The 18,869-nt window shown below is 40.8% G+C and overlaps 1 protein-coding gene across 6 annotated transcripts in view; it reads right to left on the reverse strand.

The window, feature by feature from the left end:
* The window catches only part of kcnab2a (potassium voltage-gated channel subfamily A regulatory beta subunit 2a), a 92,266-nt gene that overhangs the window by 4,843 nt on the left and 68,554 nt on the right, over positions 1–18,869 (reverse strand). For all 6 annotated transcript variants that reach the window (XM_051947781.1, XM_051947780.1, XM_051947782.1 and 3 more), the window contains 12 exons: positions 16,604–16,647; positions 16,242–16,279; positions 15,880–15,959; positions 11,183–11,227; positions 10,581–10,625; positions 10,263–10,306; positions 9,897–9,983; positions 8,361–8,446; positions 8,039–8,159; positions 6,383–6,477; positions 5,022–5,142; positions 2,208–2,296 (listed from right to left, as the gene is read on the reverse strand). In XM_051947781.1, the coding sequence (XP_051803741.1) occupies positions 2,208–2,296; positions 5,022–5,142; positions 6,383–6,477; positions 8,039–8,159; positions 8,361–8,446; positions 9,897–9,983; positions 10,263–10,306; positions 10,581–10,625; positions 11,183–11,227; positions 15,880–15,959; positions 16,242–16,279; positions 16,604–16,647 (895 nt within the window). The remainder of the gene's footprint in view (positions 1–2,207; positions 2,297–5,021; positions 5,143–6,382; positions 6,478–8,038; positions 8,160–8,360; positions 8,447–9,896; positions 9,984–10,262; positions 10,307–10,580; positions 10,626–11,182; positions 11,228–15,879; positions 15,960–16,241; positions 16,280–16,603; positions 16,648–18,869) is intronic.

The raw sequence follows: 18,869 nt of genomic DNA on the forward strand, positions 1-18,869 counted from the left end.
TTTGGCACAAGAAGGCTGGTTTCAAACACGAACAGGTCCAGAGCCGCATAGTTCTCACAACAAGAAAAACTATAATCCTAAACAAATATGAGGAACTCAAAAATAGAAGTAACACCAACGCCACAAAGGAAAGCCAGTGTGTAGTCAACACGAAAAGTAATTAAACGCAAGATTGTATTTCGTTTTCCTTAAAATCTACATCTTACATCTACGCTCAGAGAAAGAAAAAGGATTAGACGGCATCTAAAAACTCTTACATGTTTTGTGAACTGGACAGCACGTATGAATTAGTAAAGTCACTGAAACAACACTTTAAACCCCGAGTCAGACTGCTGCATTACAGACAGCATGTCCAGTTATCTCAAACATAAGTGTGGAGCAGAAGTGACAACGGCAATGTACCCCGTAAGTAGTGAACTATTATTAACCCTGAAAGCCCAAAGTTAAACCTGAAGTCACCTCACTAAACCTCAAATCCTGCTTCATAGCCTCAAACTGAGAATCGAAAGGGATAATAAATCTGGGACATGCTGAATATCTAAATATGCTATCTAGATAAATATTAACAGTGTTTCTCCTCCTTCATTCAGCACTGTGTGAACTCATAGGACGAGTGCTTGAAAGCACAGATGTTCATTTATATGTAGAACTGCTTCATTTTAGTTTTAAATTACATTTCAGTTTTGTTTCTGGAGTCAATCCAAATATTTTTTTTGTACAGTTGGATAGTTTACTCTTTAGCCCTGCTTTGTTTTGTGTAAACTGATCATACATTTAGTATTTCTAGTACATTTTTTGTTTTGTAGTACAGCAAAAGCAGAAGTATAAAATAGCATTAGTCAGTTCAAGTGTCAGTATGTTGTATATTTAGCAAATTTTGGATAATAAATAGCTATTTTTTGGTCAAAAGCTTTATATGCATGCAAAAATATTTCAAAGTAAATTATTATTTTTGGGAAAAAATACCAAGAACTATGTGAATTCATATGTTATACCTCTGTCTTATTAAATTTGTAAGATTACTGTTACTTTAAGTGTTGAAGTGAGTAATTGGATTTCCAGGCTCTTTTATGGGAAATCCAGCAAAAATGACAAATTAGTTTAATTTCACTCTCATGCATTCAAACCGGCACTATTTCAATACAGATAATATAAAACACTATTTGCTCAAGACTAATTTTCTCCTCCTACAATGCAGAGATTAAATAAACGCTCAAAGATGTGGACTAACGGAGGAAACTCTTTTTCCATGAGGGACTGTGTCTATTTGTGGCTCTGGAATATAAAATTCTGGCAAAAAGGAAAAATGCAGAGCCTTGGGGAAATGTGAGCATAGCATTTGAAAAGTGAAATATCAAATGTGCTAAGAGAGAGAGAGGACGTACAGCGTACACACACACACACACACACATGTTTGTACTTCTATCTTAGTGAGGACATCCATAGGCATAATGCATTTCCTAGAGCCTTACCCTAACCTTAACCATCACAACTGATTGCCTAAACTTAATCCTTACCCTAACCAAACCTCAATTCATACCTGTTCTCTAAAAACAAGTCTTCACCCTCAAAAATGGCTGTTTCAAAGTGAGGACCGGCCAAAATGTCCTCACTTTGTAAAAATGTCCTCACTTTGATAGTTAAATGCAGAAAATGGTACTCACCATGTAGCAAGCACACACACACACACACACACACACACACACACACACACACACACACACACACACACACACACACACACACACACACACACACACACACACACACACACACACACACACACACACACACACACACACACACACACACACACACACACACCAGAATAAAGGAGGGATGCTCTTTACTGCACGCCAGATAGAACGTGAGGAGAAGACGTAAAACCCCACCGGTATGAAAACCCCTTTAAGGAGTACATCTTATCAGGGGAGGAAGAAGAAGTGGCCGTAAGCTTGTCTCCAATCCCCTTGGCAACCGATACTTCTCTGACCTTATTAACTCGGTACAGTAAAGCACCCAAGCGTGGAGCGGCGAACTGCCCAAGAGGCCCAGCTGTACCCAGGAGAGGATGCTGCTGTTACGGACTGTAAGGCACGAACACGGGCCTGATGAAGCAGGTCAGGTCACATTTTCACAAATTAAACCTCCTATTCACTCTGCAGAATAAAAATAATTAAAATTACACACAGGCTTCGTGTCCTCACCTGTATTGCTCCTATGTTCTCCATCAGTTGGTCGGTGTTGGACGCCCCTAAAAGGACAGAGCTCACCCCCTCGTTCCGTAGGCACCACGCTGCAGGAGACCAGTAAACATGATGACACCCCCACCACCACTGAACACACACTCTCCAGAAATAGCTCAGAACCCACACGATTCACACGTCGCACAACCCAACACACGATTCATTCATTTTCATCTCAAAGCAATCAAATCCACACAACATATGACAGCGCTATAGCAGACCACACACCCATCACACCGACACTCAACCAGCCACTTATCCAGTTTGTTTACGTAACACAATATAAAAATATAAAAATACTACCACAGTTACTTATTAAATGACATGCAGCATTTAAATGTTAAGATGGTTGTGAAAAATTTAATTTTAACTAATTTACACTAACGTTCAAAAGTTTGGGGTCACTTAGAAATGTCCTTATTACCTCCGCCAAGGAAGTTATGTGACACCCGGCGTTTGTGTGTCCGTCTGTCCGTCTGTTAGCAAGATAACTCACAAACGCCTGGGCAGATTCACATGAAATTTTGAGGGGATGTAGACTATGGTAAGAGGAAGAGCTGATTTAATTTTGGTGGCAATCCGGAAAGGATCCTGGATTCTGGATCACTTTGAATTTTTTAGTATGTGGTCCAAAATAGGACAAAAACATCATAGGTTAGTATGTCGTCCAACAAATTGGAGCAAGGTGTCCAGATAACTCAACTGGTTAAGAAGGTGATTCATAAACAGAACTGTGTCAGAGACGCAGGTTCGATTCCAGCTCATGATCCTTTACTGCATGGGTTTCCTGTTTTCCTCTCTATCCTTGGCGGAGGTCTACACTCTCTGAGTGCTTTTCTAGTTTTCGAAAGAAAAGCAGCCTTTTTTCAATGAAGATAACATTAAATTAATTAGAAGCACAGTCTAGACATTGTCAATGTGGTAAATGACTGTTCTAGCTGTAAACAGCTTTTTTTTTAATGGAATATCTCCACAGGGGTACAGAGGAACATTTCCAGCAACCATCACTCCTGTGTTCTAATGCTACATTGTGTTAGCTAGTGGTGTTGAAAGGCTAACTGATGATTAGAAAACCTTTGTGCAGTTATGTTAGCACATGAATAAAAGTGTGAATTTTTATGGAAAATATGGAATTGTCTGGGTGACCCCAAACTTTTGAGCGATAGTGTAACTATATATACTCTATATTTTGTATACTGTTGAATAATTCCATGTAAAAACAACACTTTATGAAGAATCAATCATCTTTTTTTTTCCTCTACAAAGTTAAGTTTACTGGAACTGTCAATGCATTAATCCAATGTTTTTTCTACCCACACCTTAAGCTGACGTATCCCAAAGATAATTTTACATCTGTATACCTCACTGCCTTACATTCATGGAATACGGTTTTAAGTAGAAAACATGACATCAGGGACTGGAGCATAAATGTAGCTGATAGAAGAAACACAATTTTAAAATCACATCGACAGAACTGCATTTGATGGATTTGATATGAAACTCTCCTGAGCTGCTCCTTATCAGACCAGTGCATCCCTTTGTGAAATAAATGTAGCGAAGCAGAAGCATAAAATAAAGTAGAAAATCTCCGGTAAGAACCTTAAAACTATCTTCAAGTGCAAAAATAATTCCACCACTCCTCTCCTTTAATAACATGCAAGAAACCTGCTTTTTTGTGATCATTTTGAACAAATCAGCACAAAACCCCTCCCTGTTTGGTGCTGCTATTATAACAGTGAGCTGTGTTACGCAATTCGACTGAATGTGCTTTCATGTGAGGAAAAATACACTACTAAGAAGATTGCAGCATTAAGGGATGCAGAATGTTGCTGTGAAAATAAATCTTCTACCAACAGTGGAAGGTCTTCCTTTTGGATTGACACACGAGTAGACCTTCCCTAAAGCCACTGAGATACCCACAGGATCTATTAACTCTGTTCACCCACTCACAGCTGCAGTCTGGTTTTCTGAATTTACCACCTGCTCCAGGAGCACCGGCCTCACGATCAAGCCGAAGGCAGGAAGGAGTCTGTCATTGTTATAGAGTTTTTATTCAATACTGGAGTGCCACAGTGATCTAGAGGACTACGTGGGACGCATAAATCTCCTGTGCTGCCTTCAGGAGCGCTGAAAGGATTTATGGTAATTGGGAGAGTTGAGGGTGTCCACTAATGGGCCGTGAAACCTAATCTATGACACTGGTATTACTGCAAAGCTGAAAAATCTGCTGTGATCTGTGCTGAGATAGGAGACCGGCCCCCAGATTTATTTGCTGCGTAGCTCACGTCTGTCGCTTTAACAGCCTTTGCAGGACTCTGCGTCTCTGCAGTTTGCACATTCTCACTTCCCTGCCCTGGCAGTAAATCGATATCAGTCACTCCCTGGATTTATGTCTGCAATACTATTTTAATGCTGACCCTGTGAACTGTTAACTATGGGAAAAACCTCAGACCCGCACACGTATGCAAATATACACTGTGAACATGTTTGCATTCCATGTGTTGATGGTAGATTCTATATGATCATGATTCAGTATACACTATTTAACTTTTTTGTTTTTATTTCTTACTGTCCACTTAATTATAACTTACGTCTCTTTTTCCCCATGTATGTCTTAAACTACAGCAGTTGCAACACAGACACACACATGACAACACAACACACCCATTAGTCGAACCAGACAGCTGCGACAGCGGTGCTGACCTCGGCCCATCCGAGGCAGAGGGACGGACAGACAGACAGAAAGAGAGAGAGCGGCAGAGTGTATCTGCGTACCGATGGCGAGTTGGGGCAGAGTGCAGCCCAGCCGCTCCGCGATTGCCTGCAGCTCTTTCAACTTCGCCTGCTGACGCCGGCCCTCCTCGCTCAAGATCTTGTCCTTCAACCACTGGTAGCCCTGTCGAAAACACAGCACACCTGCTCAAAAACACAGCCCTGCTCACACCGCTGCACTGCAGCTCCTGTGTCACCAGGGCCTGTTTTTAAACACGTGACTCTGTCTCCTGCTGCCTACACCTCAGCCAGGCAAACATGGCTCCAGCAATATTAAGTTGATTATATTACATTTACACAGTTACAAACATCAGACAAATTCTCTATGTAAATAACCTGTTTAAAATATACTGTATCTGTGCCCAGCTGACACAAAAAGGAATTTAAATATCTATCTATCAAAAGTAAACTAGTATAATGGTTGCTATTAGTAACACATTAGAACCAGGTTAGAATAACCACTGAATTAAAAAGCCAAAATACCACAAACATCCACAGGCAACACTGAACCAAACGGGAAACGGCACATTCCACATAAGTCACCAAAGGTACTGCACAACACCAAAATGGAGAGCTAATTTCATGAACCAGTGGAGGTCTAAGTCACAGACACACAATCCACAGAAACACAACATGCCACTCCACCACAGAGGGACACAGCATCGCGTAAATTCAGGTGTGATCTGTGTTCAGTTGTTTTGAACTAAAAGCTTCCTTTCTTTTTCAAAGTCTTAATGTCAAATTCTAAAACCTATTCCAGCAACACAATATAACATATAGGATAATGTGTTGCTGAGTTAATCTGTTACTTCAAAGCTAAATATTCCTCAGGGTTTCCGAATGTTTACTGGATTAAATCCTCAAAATTGCCTCTACTCTTCAATAATGTTCAGTTCAAATTGCTTTTTTGTTTCCAAATAATTCCCCTCATATATGAGTTGCCTGAAATAATGTTTTCTAATTAAAGCATTTATTTTTGGTGTAGAAAGTGTAGGTATCCATTGTATCAAATTAAAACTGATTTGCTAGTCTGCATGCATGCTGTGCTGTTATTCCTGGTTATGTGTTTTGTGCTCATGTATCGTGTGTGCTCATGTGCGTGCACTAAAATGCATTAAGCTGACACCAGCTGACAAACAGTGTGGAACAGCACTGCTTGTGGAGAGGTGCGCAGTGCATGGCATCAGCATGGCACTGAAAACGCACAGGTACACAGTTATGGTGCGCACAGAGTTACAGAACCTGAAAGACACAAATGCACAATAAACAAACAACCAGCGACCAGTAGGGAAACACAGCACAGTGAAAGCAGCACAGATGATCAGTGGGGTAAAGACGGGAAACAGCCAGCGAGGTTTGTCTACCTTCAGAGATGCTCGAGAGTAGGGAGGTACCCTGCCGTCATATTTCCCTGAGATGATCCCACAGGCCAGTGGAGACCACGTCATGGCCCCCACACCTGAGAACAGACATGTCATCAAAATCATCACTGAGCCACAGTAGATCATGCTCTCAAAGAGGCGTAGAGAGAGAGAGACAGAAAAGTCTTAGTATCACATTTGAATCCAGTTACAGTGGATTCTAAAATGGCTGCTTGTCACTCTTCAGATTTGCAGACTTCTGATTGTACTATTAGGCTTGGTGGGTGACCACAAATACAAGATTTGAACCAGGTACAGTCTTGACTTAGTTTTAGATTTTTTATATTTAACCCTTTGAACCCCAAAACCCACCAGTAGTTTTGAAAGGCATACAGTCACTGCCAAAATTACATAATTTATTATTACAGAAAGAAACTGCAAAAACAGAAAGAATAATCAGATTCATAACTTTACAACAGTCCTTGGACTACTCATCTGTGATGACATGCACACTATCACTGACCTTGGTCTTTTTAAATCAAAACTCAAAACCTTCCTGTTTGAAATGGCTTTTAATACCTAGCGGCACAGTGACATTTTATTACTTTTATTTCCTTTAGATGTATATTTTAGTGCTGTTTTTCGCTGTGTATTTTATTGTCTTATTGTATATTTTACGGGCAGCACAGTAGTGTGGTGGTTAGCACTTCTGGCCTTGCAGCTAGAACATTCCTGGTTTGCGTCCCATCTTTAACGAAGTCTTTCTGCATGGAGTTTGCACGTTCTCCCTGTGCATGCGTGGGTTTCCTCTGGGTACTCGAGTTTCCTCCCACAGTCCAAAAATATGCTGAGATTAATTGATTATTCTAAATTTGCCTGTAGGTGTGAGTGTGATTGTTTGTCCAGTTTTAAACTACTGTATTGTTTTTAAGTTATTCTTTTGTTTCTCACTGTGAAGCACTTCGGTCACCCTTTGGGCTGTTGTAAAGGGCTATAGAAATAAACTTTGATTGATGTGCCATTATGCCAGAAAAGTTAACCAAATCTAAGCTTAGAATTGTGATATTTCATCAAAACACTTTACATATGTACAGTTACCATTTTTTTTTAGTGTTGGTGCCACCTGTGGGCGCTTAGGAAAATGTTGCACTTGCTGAATGCAGGTTTTTCATTTTTTGTAAAAGAAATAATGTATGAAATTCTACATTTTTTTTCTGTCTATCTTGTGATTTATGGCTTTACATTTTTGTTACACTGCACAAATGACATTTTTGAAAAGCAGGACTATATATTGCAGTGAAAAATGAGCCCACACTGAGCAAAAATACAATCAAAGCCAGAAAATGCCCAAAAACTTCTTAGCGTTTAAAGAGTTAAGCCATAGGAATTGACAGTTGCAAAATTCCAGCAGGCAGCTGATGAGAGTTTTTTTTTTTTTTAAACGTAGAAATATGACAATGAATAAGAATGCAAATAAAGTACTGTATGTATCAGACATTTTTGCCATGATCCCAAACCTAGTATAACTTGAGGTTTGAGTGTCCACGTGTCAAAACTCCTCCCAGGTCTGCTGTAAAAACCTTAAGCTAGTGTGTAAAATTCCATATTGCCCGTATCGATTAACACTCTGTCTGGAGCCATAAATGCATCACTGCCCACCTATCTTATGGAAGAGCTCAGGTAGCTGCACCTCCACTTTCTCTCTCTGGAACATGTGGTACTCAGCTTGCTCACAGATGGGAGGAATCTGGTTGAACTGTCGTGCCACCGAGTATGCTTCCTAAAGAAAGAAACAATCGACGCAATAAGGCTTATATAACACAGTATAGCACAATGTAAATGTTTTGTGTAAACCCCAACATGAAGACGAGAAACAGAAGTCAGAAATGATTCCAAGCTTTGTGACAGAAAACTATTTTAAATCATATTTCCAAAAACTGACATCTGCATCCCTGATTTTGTTTGACACACTGAGTCTCACCATTATTTCCATTGGGCTCCAACGGGATGTGCCCCAGTACATGGCCATGCCTTGGTTTATCACATGGGTCATCGCTCGAACCGTTTCTGCAATTACACGTATACGATAATGTTAAAAACACCATCAGCACTCGTACAACCGTGTTGAGTTCTCTGCAGCATGCTATAAAGCAAAACTTGACCTGGGAGTCTACTGTATGTGTATCTGCTGCTTATGTATTTTTAGAAAAGATGTTCCTGTTATCATTTGCAATCCAAATTGCTTCGGGCATTGAGGAGAGAAGAGGAGATGCTGATTATGTTAATCAAAACGGTTCGTTCTGATGAGGCTGACATCTACTCGTAACAAGGTGCACTTCAATGACATTGATGTAAAATTGCCCAAGAATTTGTCCTTTCTTGATGTACAAAAATTAAAGCATCTAGAGAAAATAAATAAAAGATGACTGGCAGTCATTTGAACCGGCTCAAATCTTTAATCGCTCACAAAGCATCTGCTGTGGATTGACACGCTAGACCAAAGAGGGTTAATAAATATGTCAGAGAAGACTGTTTTTTACTTTAATGTGCTGACTGAATGTTACAGAGATTTATCTCATGTTATTGTGCCAACACATCACTATATGTTATTTAAAGCCATCAGGTAAGAATTTCATTTTACTGCCATATCGGACCTTGTCAGTGCCGTCGAATGAAATCTCACACTGCCTGGCTGTAATTTCCGCCTTTTCATTGGTCAAAGTGACAAATTCATTTTGCTGGACCGCAGACAAAACATGTCCGATAACGATCAGGGTGTCCCACACAAGAGCAGGAGCACAGCGGTGTCATAAAACAGGGGTGCTTCAACCTTTAATATTCTCCATTCATCTCTTCACCCCACTGGTGCACCGTCTCTAACCAATCAACCCTCCCATCGCTGAGCGGGTGCTGGGCTTGAGAGGTTTTCTCTGTAAACTGAGAGAGCAGCAGTTCACCTCCTCTTCACCATGTTTACCCCTTCAGCTATTGCCGAAATAAAATACACCAGATGGCTTGGTCGCTGTAGATTTGAACACATATACTCCACGTGAACTGTGTGCAATCTTTAAAGGGCAGATGGGCAAAAGAATCGCCTTGACTTTTACGTCAGACAACACCAGCTTCTTCTGCTAACAAGACACTGAGGTATTGTGAAAGAGTCGCAGCCAGTGAAGCATCAAACTGACGGGAGAGACGACCTCTGACCGAACTCTAACCCAAAGAGGAACTCTGACATGGGAGCAGATGGATACTGTGTGACCAGCTGAGCCCACACACAGTTAACACTCTGCCATTTAAAGACCTCCCGCATCAGTATCTATCCTCATTCTGACTGTGGAGGTGGAAGCGCCAGGACAACATGCAGCATTTAAAAATAGATATTTCAGTTACAAGAGGTTTGTACATCCGAGTCTTAATGTTGCTGTAGTCATAGAGACAGAGAGGAGGCATTTTGTTAAGTGCAGTATGACAAAACATGAGAAAAACGTGAGAAAAAAGGCGGCAGAATCGTTACCTTCCATCGGTGTATTAGGGTCCGGTCTGTTCGCAAAAACCACATCCACGTAGTCTAACTGCAGTCTTTCTAAAGAGGCTTTTAAACCTGGAAAATAAGCACCACAGTTAGTTTGTGATAGTGACGCTCTGTTGTGATTGGGACAATATTAAAGTTTATATGCAAAATGAGCAGAGGGGATTTCAAACTTTTTTTTAACTGGGTTAATGTACCCGAAAGTTTTCTTGATAACTTTAATAACCTCAAGAGAATTTCAATTAATAAAATGCAGCCTTGATTCCCTTGACCCAAAGCAACTAATTAGGAAGCATTTTGTTGTTGCAGTGTCAACATTTAAATCCAGTAATATGCAGAGCCGCTACTTACCTTCTATAATATGTTTTCGGGATAAACCTCTTTCAGTCTCCGCTCTATAAAAAAACAAAACGGATGCTGTGTCATGAGCAGTTATTTAAAATATGAACGAACCTGCCCCTTAATGGTAACATAATATCATTTTAATCTTTGTGAAATATGAGACTTTCCAGCGGGATTTAAACTACCTGACAACAGATCAGTTCTGATGACATATGAACCCATTATCGGGAGCATCAGCATCAAACAAGTCAGGATAAATTACACAGGAAGACAGTTTTTCATTTGGGCATTCAGGCTGAGTCAAAGAGGCAACCAGATAAAACTTACTTTCCACCCCAGAAGATCTTTGTTGTTATCACCAGACTTGAGCGTCTAAAAACAGGAAGTGAAAGCACATGTGTTACAACACCTGCCAAACAAACATGGTGAATTACAGACAAAAGCCTGATGCACTAGAGTTTTTATATTCAGTCCACACTTTAATACATTGCAGCATTTGTTGACACGTTTTGGTTGAAAGCTTGGACACATCCTTAGAGAACTCCTGCATTTCTACATTAATATTTCAACATCACACTACTTCCACTACATGTGTGACTGGGCCAAAACTCAGCTTGCACCAGTGAATGAGTGTTGTTAGCGTACAGCCTGATCAGATAACCTGAGCTAAACAAATGCCAGTCCGTGGCCGACAAAGTAGAAGACAAGGCACTAGAAGTTCATCTATTATTCAGGGTCTTAGAGGAGGGACACAGGAGTGTGGGCATGGCACAGCTGCCCGCATTAATCTTTCATCCCTGTACCTTAGTGCTCCACTTCACAACACACAGCCTCCCAATACGTGCAAGGAAGGAGATGATACAAGATTAGGTAGGCTGTCTGGGACGGAAATTAAAATACGCCAAACTCAATTAAAGTGTGCATCATACCTCCATCCTTTCTTCTTTATGATGTTTCCAAGCACCACCTCTGCCCTGCAAAGCAGATGGAGAGAAGGTACGATTATATCAAGATAGTCTTGGACTGATAGCACTGTTTACACCTGACTGTCTGAGGACTGATTTTTAAATTAAATGCTCCAAGTCTGTGCACAGGCTGTATGATCCATAAGGAAGCTATCACAGAGAAGAGCACCTGTTTCGGGCTGGTGGGTGTGAATTAGCTGCCAGGTCAGAGTTAGTGGGGCCTGGACCCAGCTGTGCTGTGGAGTCGCCACTATGTCGCTCATTAGCAGCCACAGGGGTGCTAATGAGCGACATTACGTTCAACATGGGGCTCATTAGGGCTGGACAGAAACCTGTCAGTAGGATGTCTCTCCAGTCGTCTCACTCTGACAAATAATGAGACGCCTCCTTGTAACACAGTTTCTCATAAAATACATTTGGACACTTAGACATAAAAAAACAAAAACAGAATGAAAAAATAAACAGGCAGCAACTACTCGGATTTGTTTTTTTTATTGATTTAAACATATAACAGCACATTACAGCTCCTTGAGGATTCTATTCTACAATTTCATTTAGCAGACGCTTTTATCCAAAGTGACGTACATCTGAGAGTAGACACAACACAAGCAAGGATCTAGTCAGGATAAAACAACCTGGATAAGCACCATAAAACACGTTCAAGTGTGGTAATAGGACCTTGAGGACTGCCAGGTTAGTGTCTGGCTACAACAGTAAACTCAGGATTCCAGTCGCTGTGTTTATTTTAAGTCAGACTCAAAGTGTCTGAAATAACTTTTGTAAACCCAGACTGGTGTTGCCTGACTCGAATGTATCTTTGACGTTTCCCAAATCACAGGGAAAACTGGTGACTGCAACATCAGCATAGTCCATTGTCAGAACAGCTACAATCAAGAAATACTGAAATATTAAATAAAATCCTCGCCTGATGTTGCAGAAAATAACTGATGAGATTGCTAGACCAGTAAATCCACATTATTATGTACACACATACGCCGATCAGCTACAAGATTAAGACCATGAATAAAACTGATCATGTCATTACAGGACATTGTTCTGCTGGATACCTCGGGTCCTGGCATTTATTGTGAATTTTACTTTGACACGTACTACCTCCCTAAACACTGCTGCAGACCAAACACATCTCCGATAGCAGCTACATTTCCTAGTGCCAGTGGCCTCTCCTGACAAGACTAGAAAAACATGAAAGAAACTGCTTTAACACAGGGCAAAGAGCCCAAACCTGTCTCCAAACTCTGCAGATCTTAACCGATCAATCTGTAGTAATGAAACGCCACATTAGGTTTAGGGTAATTCAGTGTCATTGCTACAAAGCAGAGCACAGACATGCTGCTTTTATGACTGTAAAATGTTCCACTTAGGCTGTTTCTTGATCATAAAATAAATATTCACATGGAAGAAACCTCCACACGCATCTGTGTCAAGACTGTTTAAGCATAAAAAAAAATAATGTGCCATGATCAGATTTATATTGACATAATATTTCAAACATTAAGTGTTGGACCCCATGGATTTTCAGTAATATGGCTAATTGCACTGAAAAAAATCACTTTCCATCCATCTCCATTTTCTTCCTGTTTGATATTTAATGCTTCTTGCTTTTACTGTGAAGCACAGTTCAACTTTTGTTTGGGAAAGGCTTCTTGAAACTTTTAACACTCTCATTTCAGTGACAGGATGATTTACTAGAAGCCAACTGTGATCTTTTCGACACGGTTCCTCACGTTTGGCTGTCATGCTGTAAACTGATATCATATTAATGATCTTATTAATAATGTAAGATCAATTTCAGCTATACTACAGAGTCCTACTGGTATGTATCATTTATGTGTAAGAGTTTGCAGATACTTTTCTACTAATGTGTGGATTGTGAAGTTAGCTAGAAGTGTGGCATGCAAAGATATGAGTGATATTATTATTACTCTAACTTATTCAAGATAAATTAATAAAACATTTATAACCGAAGTCCCCAAATAAGTCCTTACTCCCCTCTCCGGTGTCTCTGTCTGCTACATTCTGTTGATCTACCAGCAGCATGGATAATGCAGGTGCTGCACTACTACTGGTTTCACACCATGCCAGCTGGATCTTTTTCGAACAACGAACAGCGAAGCACTCCCCTGAGAGAAATAGCATGCATGTTTGTGCACCTAATAGTGTGCGTATATCTGTGAGTGTCGCTGGCAAACATCCGTCCAGTGCTCTGAGTGCTGCCCTTCTGAAATGTGAGGAATTTGAGGACCCAAACATAAGGTACAGTGTGCCTTAAGCACGTTGGCTTTCTTCATCTAACCATTAATTAGGTCTTTATGCTGCTGCTGAGTTGATGCTATGACTTAGGGCAGAAGCTATGACATAATGCTGCATTATTCATGGATTTATAATATTTCATTACTTTCAGATTTCTCAGGAATTATGCCACCAGTTTTGTCACTGGTTTCACATAATATCACGCATTTACTATGCATCAAGAGCAAAATGTTTAAGCCTGAAAGAAAATAAAGAATGAAATTCTGCTTTGGCAATTACTTGCATACTTTCAAATGGGCTGACGCCATATGTGTTTGCTGATAACAGCAGCTACATGGGGGCAAGCAGAACATGTTTACTCGTGCAATTAGACATATTTATTTATATTTCTGAAAACAGTTGCGGGCACATTGGGAAGGATACGCTAGTCAAGCATCACAATCAGTATTTAAATATTGTGTTAAATGTTTTGTTTGGTGTCCTTATAAGGAAGGCTAAGCCACAGCAAACAGAGTACAAATAATTATCTGTCCACGCTCCACACAGAATCAACATTACAGCAGCTGGAGGACTTCACATGAAAGCTTTTTTTATTCTGATGTGCAAAGTGTGCGATTTGTTCTACTCCTGCGTTTGTGTGTAATATAAGCTCCTTGGTGCGGTCTTGCAGTGGAAGCTGTCAGGATTAACACCTGTGCAACACACACTGAGCTGTGTGACATGCTGTCACAAACACCTGCACGTGCCAGAGTCGTCATTTCTGCTGAACTGCGGTTTGTTTTATGCTAGCACGGTGATCGAAGACAGAGTCGGCTGTACTTCTGTGTCAAAGATCAACCTTGTGCTCGTTTTTTCTGACCCTGGTGTAAAACAGCAAGGCTAACAGTTTGTTGAAAACTCCCCAGGACAATAAAGCACTAGTGATGACGTGCATCAGACAGCAGCTGTGGAGGCATTAGATGAGAAATGAGGACAACAACAGGGACCTACTGCTTGTTCTTTCTCTTTTTGCCATCTTTTGATTTTAGTCTGTGATGAGCAGGCAGTCTGATGCATCTCCCCAAACACAACGGAAAAACTAGAGTATTCTTAGGAGGATTAAAAAGACAGTCTTGGTGCTGTTAATCAGAGACATTGTTTGTAAAGGATAATCCCTTAGATTATTTCAAAGCATACAAGTTACTACAAAGCCAGATTAATCTACACTGGAATTCAAACCATTGCTACATCTCGCAATAAGCCAGCGTGGGGCTGCTATCTGGGGTTAAAATAACATCTGTCTGGTATATTTAGACCACGAATGTCTGAACCCTCACAAATGTTGCCGTTACGATGATGAAGAGTCGATGAAAAGGACAGAACTGATTTCAGCTCTATGTTTAAGGAGAGAGGTATTAATCTCTTGCTTCTGTTAATACTTCTTTTTGTCCCTTAATTTCCAGAAAATCTGTGAAAAAAAGAGTTGGTTCATTGAGATCAACAATCATTGCGGTGAATATTCCGGCTTTGTGCTATTAAATCATCGTTCAAGAGAAACAAGACACAATTAAATGTCCGTCAAACCTCAAATGAACAACGATGTGAAAATCTTACGGAAATGCGGCGTTTGTTTGTTTCATGTTTTAATTTGAGGAAGGGTAGTCTCCTCATCGCTCTACACAGATCTGGTGTTGTTGTCTGCCAGAATTTTTAATCTCTCCAGTGAAGCAGAAGCTTCAGGGGACATTTAAGTCACATGCTTCATGTACACTGCGATTACTCTGCTAAATCTGCTTCAATTGTACATTTGCATGCGTCAGTCTTATCAAAAACCCAATTATTTGTCTTGTTTTGGATCCACAGCATTTCTACTCGCATTATTTCTGTACAAATCTGCATAAAAACAAGTGAATGGAAACACACACAGCAACATTTAACTCCCAACTCAGGTTGTAGGGCCTTTTTTGTAGTGACAAATTGCTGATAAGTTTTCAGAAATCATTTTTGGTTGCTTTGAGTTGCTCAAAAGAAATTCCATCTCAACTAATGTACTGGAACACGGGCAGAAATTCTCAAAGCCTCTGGATTTGGACAGAATCTATCTGAGAGATATGACTATATGCTACGACATGCTAACTGTATCTGTATCAAATAAGTTCTTACCACAGCGACAGACAGGCAGTTTGACTTCAGAGCACATATCTAGGTGTAGTAATGCAGCATTTACATCCTTTCTAATACCTGGATGATTTGACTGTGCATCGCGGTGGATCAACTCCCTCCTGACAGCAACAGTGAGCTAATATATAATCTCTACCTGGCGCCTCCACAATCAATCACGCATCAGCAGCTTGGTAATGTTTGGCGTTACTGTTCACTGACAGGCGACCTGCGGTACAGGATATACTCACTTCCCAGCAGCGTAGACCTCCGCTGTGTCGAACAGATTGATGCCATTTTCATAGGCCAGAGTCATCAGCTGCTCTGCCATCTGGTGAGAAAGCAGTGGGGGAGGAACACAGAGGGGACAGGATGGGGTGAGACCACTGATCTGAAGTGTTACGACTTTTCAATTATTAAACTGCTTTCACAAGACTAAAGAGGTCTGCAGTGGCTTCCTATGACCTTTATTCTGTTGACTCTTTCAGGTTGTGTGTTTTCACTATAAGTAAAAATAGGCTTCTTGAGCGACCTGGGACATGCAAGATCATGTGGAGGGTTTCCATTCCCAAGTTTTGAGTGATGGGAGATGACAAAATCCATCTGCTCTCACCTCATCCGTTATCTGTCCACCGAACGTCACCCATGTTCCTGCAGGAAATGAGAGCGGGGCGGGGTCAGAGTGTAAGTACACAAACGCACATGTGCATACATTTAAGTAAGTGAACCGTGGTACTATATGTTCTGCACAAGTGATACTGCACATAGGGGATAAGTAACAAGATCTGGCTAAAAAAAGGCACTGAGTTTGGTTAACGGAATTTGAGCCAATTTATACTTTGGTACTTGCCACTAGACGTATAACTTTAGTCCTTTTCAAAGAGAAAGGGCTGTGGGGTCATACGTTCCCCTCACAAGCCTGACATTACATTCTCCTAGGTGCAGTAGACTTCTAAGTTTATCTCGTGACCTTACCTAATCCAAGGCAGGACACCCTCAGGCCCGACTTCCCAAGGTTTCTGTCAAAACAGAGAGAAATACATTAAAATTAATGTGGCACTGAGGTGGCAGTGATTTGTGATATTTTGCAGTGCAACAGACCAGCAGAGTAGAACTTTGAGCCTCATTTTTAACAGTGACAGTTTGATAAACAAACAACCCTATTAATCTTCTACATTAGCTTCTCTCTTCTTTAGGCTGCTACTGCCGTGACGGACTTACAGTCATGGAAACTAAGAAGAATAGGGCTTTGTGTGGATTTGAAGCCAGTCTGTATCTACTGCAGCACTGACACATGTACAGGGGATGGGTAAGAAAGGACGGCAACACGTGAGCCGACAATGAGAATGTGTGTGCGGCAGAATGTCAGGGGAAAATCTGAGACAGGAAGTGGGTCTTAAGCGGGCCCACCATGACATCCACTGCAATTTCTCACAGCACACCAGGATCCCTCAGCCGCCATCTGACTGAAATCCCCTACAGCAGCGCGGAAGCTTGACTACTCGCAGCAACTTGCTCCTAAAGCTGGCGTCTCTGAGCCTATCACAGTCCAGACAGACCCCCTCTGACAGATTTGTGCAAGCTTTTAAAGTTTCCTAAGACGCCTATGGTCGCTAGTTAAAATGCAGCATCATAACAGATTTGTTACTAGCACTGAAGTGACTAATCCATTTCAAACTGTTGCAGAGATTCAAGCTGTATCCGCAGATCCGCAAACCCCCCCCCCCGACACCTTAGCAGTTCTATTCCTTCAGATGACTCAGATCTAAGGAACGATTAAAACGTACAAAGTGAAGTGTGCTACTTTTGGTCAATTTCTTTCACGAGATAATCTGGCAGTGTGAAAAGATAAAAGCAATGTGGCATCAGGGATGATGTAACATGTTCAGGAGTCAAAGTGAGCATGTGGGTGGATATCTAATATATTTTTATAAGACTGGCTGTATAGAACAGTTGAAATGAAAAGCTGCAGAGGGAGAGACAGGTGTGTGTGAGTGTATGAGTGCAGATGTGTGTGTTATATGACTGTGCTTGTGACTGCATGTGTGAGTGGGACTGTGTGTGTGTGGGGGGGGGTGTTTTGTGAAGCCATGATAAGATTGCTGAATTGCTGCAGTGACTAACAAAACACTTCCTTTACCGTGAACACCGAGTGAAAAAACACGCGCTGAACCATTTCAAATCTCAGCAGTTATATCCCCTTTAAATAGGCTAAGTAGGATACGTTTGTGTTGCAAATAAAATAAACAAACATATAAATGGACAAAAAAATAAATATCTAAAGCTCTTCAAAAGCATGCAAAGTGCGGTTTGGTGCATATCTATCTATTTTCTATTTTAGAAGAGTTAATCCAGTTAAATGCTCACTACACCGTCCAACATCATTAGTTCCACTCTTACTTCGCTAAACCACCACGGATGCTCCTAGACTCTCCTCATTCATTCATATTCCTTTGTTTTGATTACAATATTTCGAAACTGCAACTGAAATGGAAGCTTCAGATGAGATGAAGCAATTTTGAGAAATCATATTCAGTGTACATATTAGTCTCATTAATGTTCAACTTATTTCTATAAAGAGCCTCATTAAAATGATCTTTTTTTGGTCAGTGATATCTGTAATCGTGTTACAGTTTGAGCCAGATGACATCATGTATAGCAGCCTGTTGACTTACAGTATGTATACTCCAACACAGTGAATCATCAGGGGGCAGAGAGAGTGATCTAGTGGGACCATGAACCCTTACGGAGCACCACGGTGCAACTCCTCCCCCCTTTGGCGAACCACTGGAGCCAGTCCACAATTAACTGCCTCCTAATTGCATGAGTAAAATAAGCCTTCGGGGTGCTGCTGCATCATAGAAATCACCGAAACTAAAATCAGCTTTCTGGCTGAAGTTGTGACTTGAACGTGCTTGCTGAAGTGTTTGTACTAATGAACTGGAATATTTCTCCAGTGGTCATGCAAAATATCTTCATTGCTAAAGGTTTTGCTGAAACACTGTAGAGTTTGTTTCTAAAGCACTGCTGCATGCATTCAGCATGAGAGTTTCAAGAATTGCACGACTCCAGATTTAAACACCCATATGTGAATAAATCTGTGTTATCTAATATGCCTATAGTTCACAAGCATGTCAAGGAACTGATGTGTAGTAAACCTGCATGCCTCTGGAGTTTCACCATTTTCTGTGAATGTGTGTTGAGGCTTATCAGAACTCAAAGCTTACAGTGTTAAAAGTGT

The sequence above is a fragment of the Acanthochromis polyacanthus genome, chromosome 5 (assembly GCF_021347895.1).
Source record: "Acanthochromis polyacanthus isolate Apoly-LR-REF ecotype Palm Island chromosome 5, KAUST_Apoly_ChrSc, whole genome shotgun sequence".
Lineage (NCBI taxonomy): Eukaryota > Metazoa > Chordata > Actinopteri > Pomacentridae > Acanthochromis > Acanthochromis polyacanthus.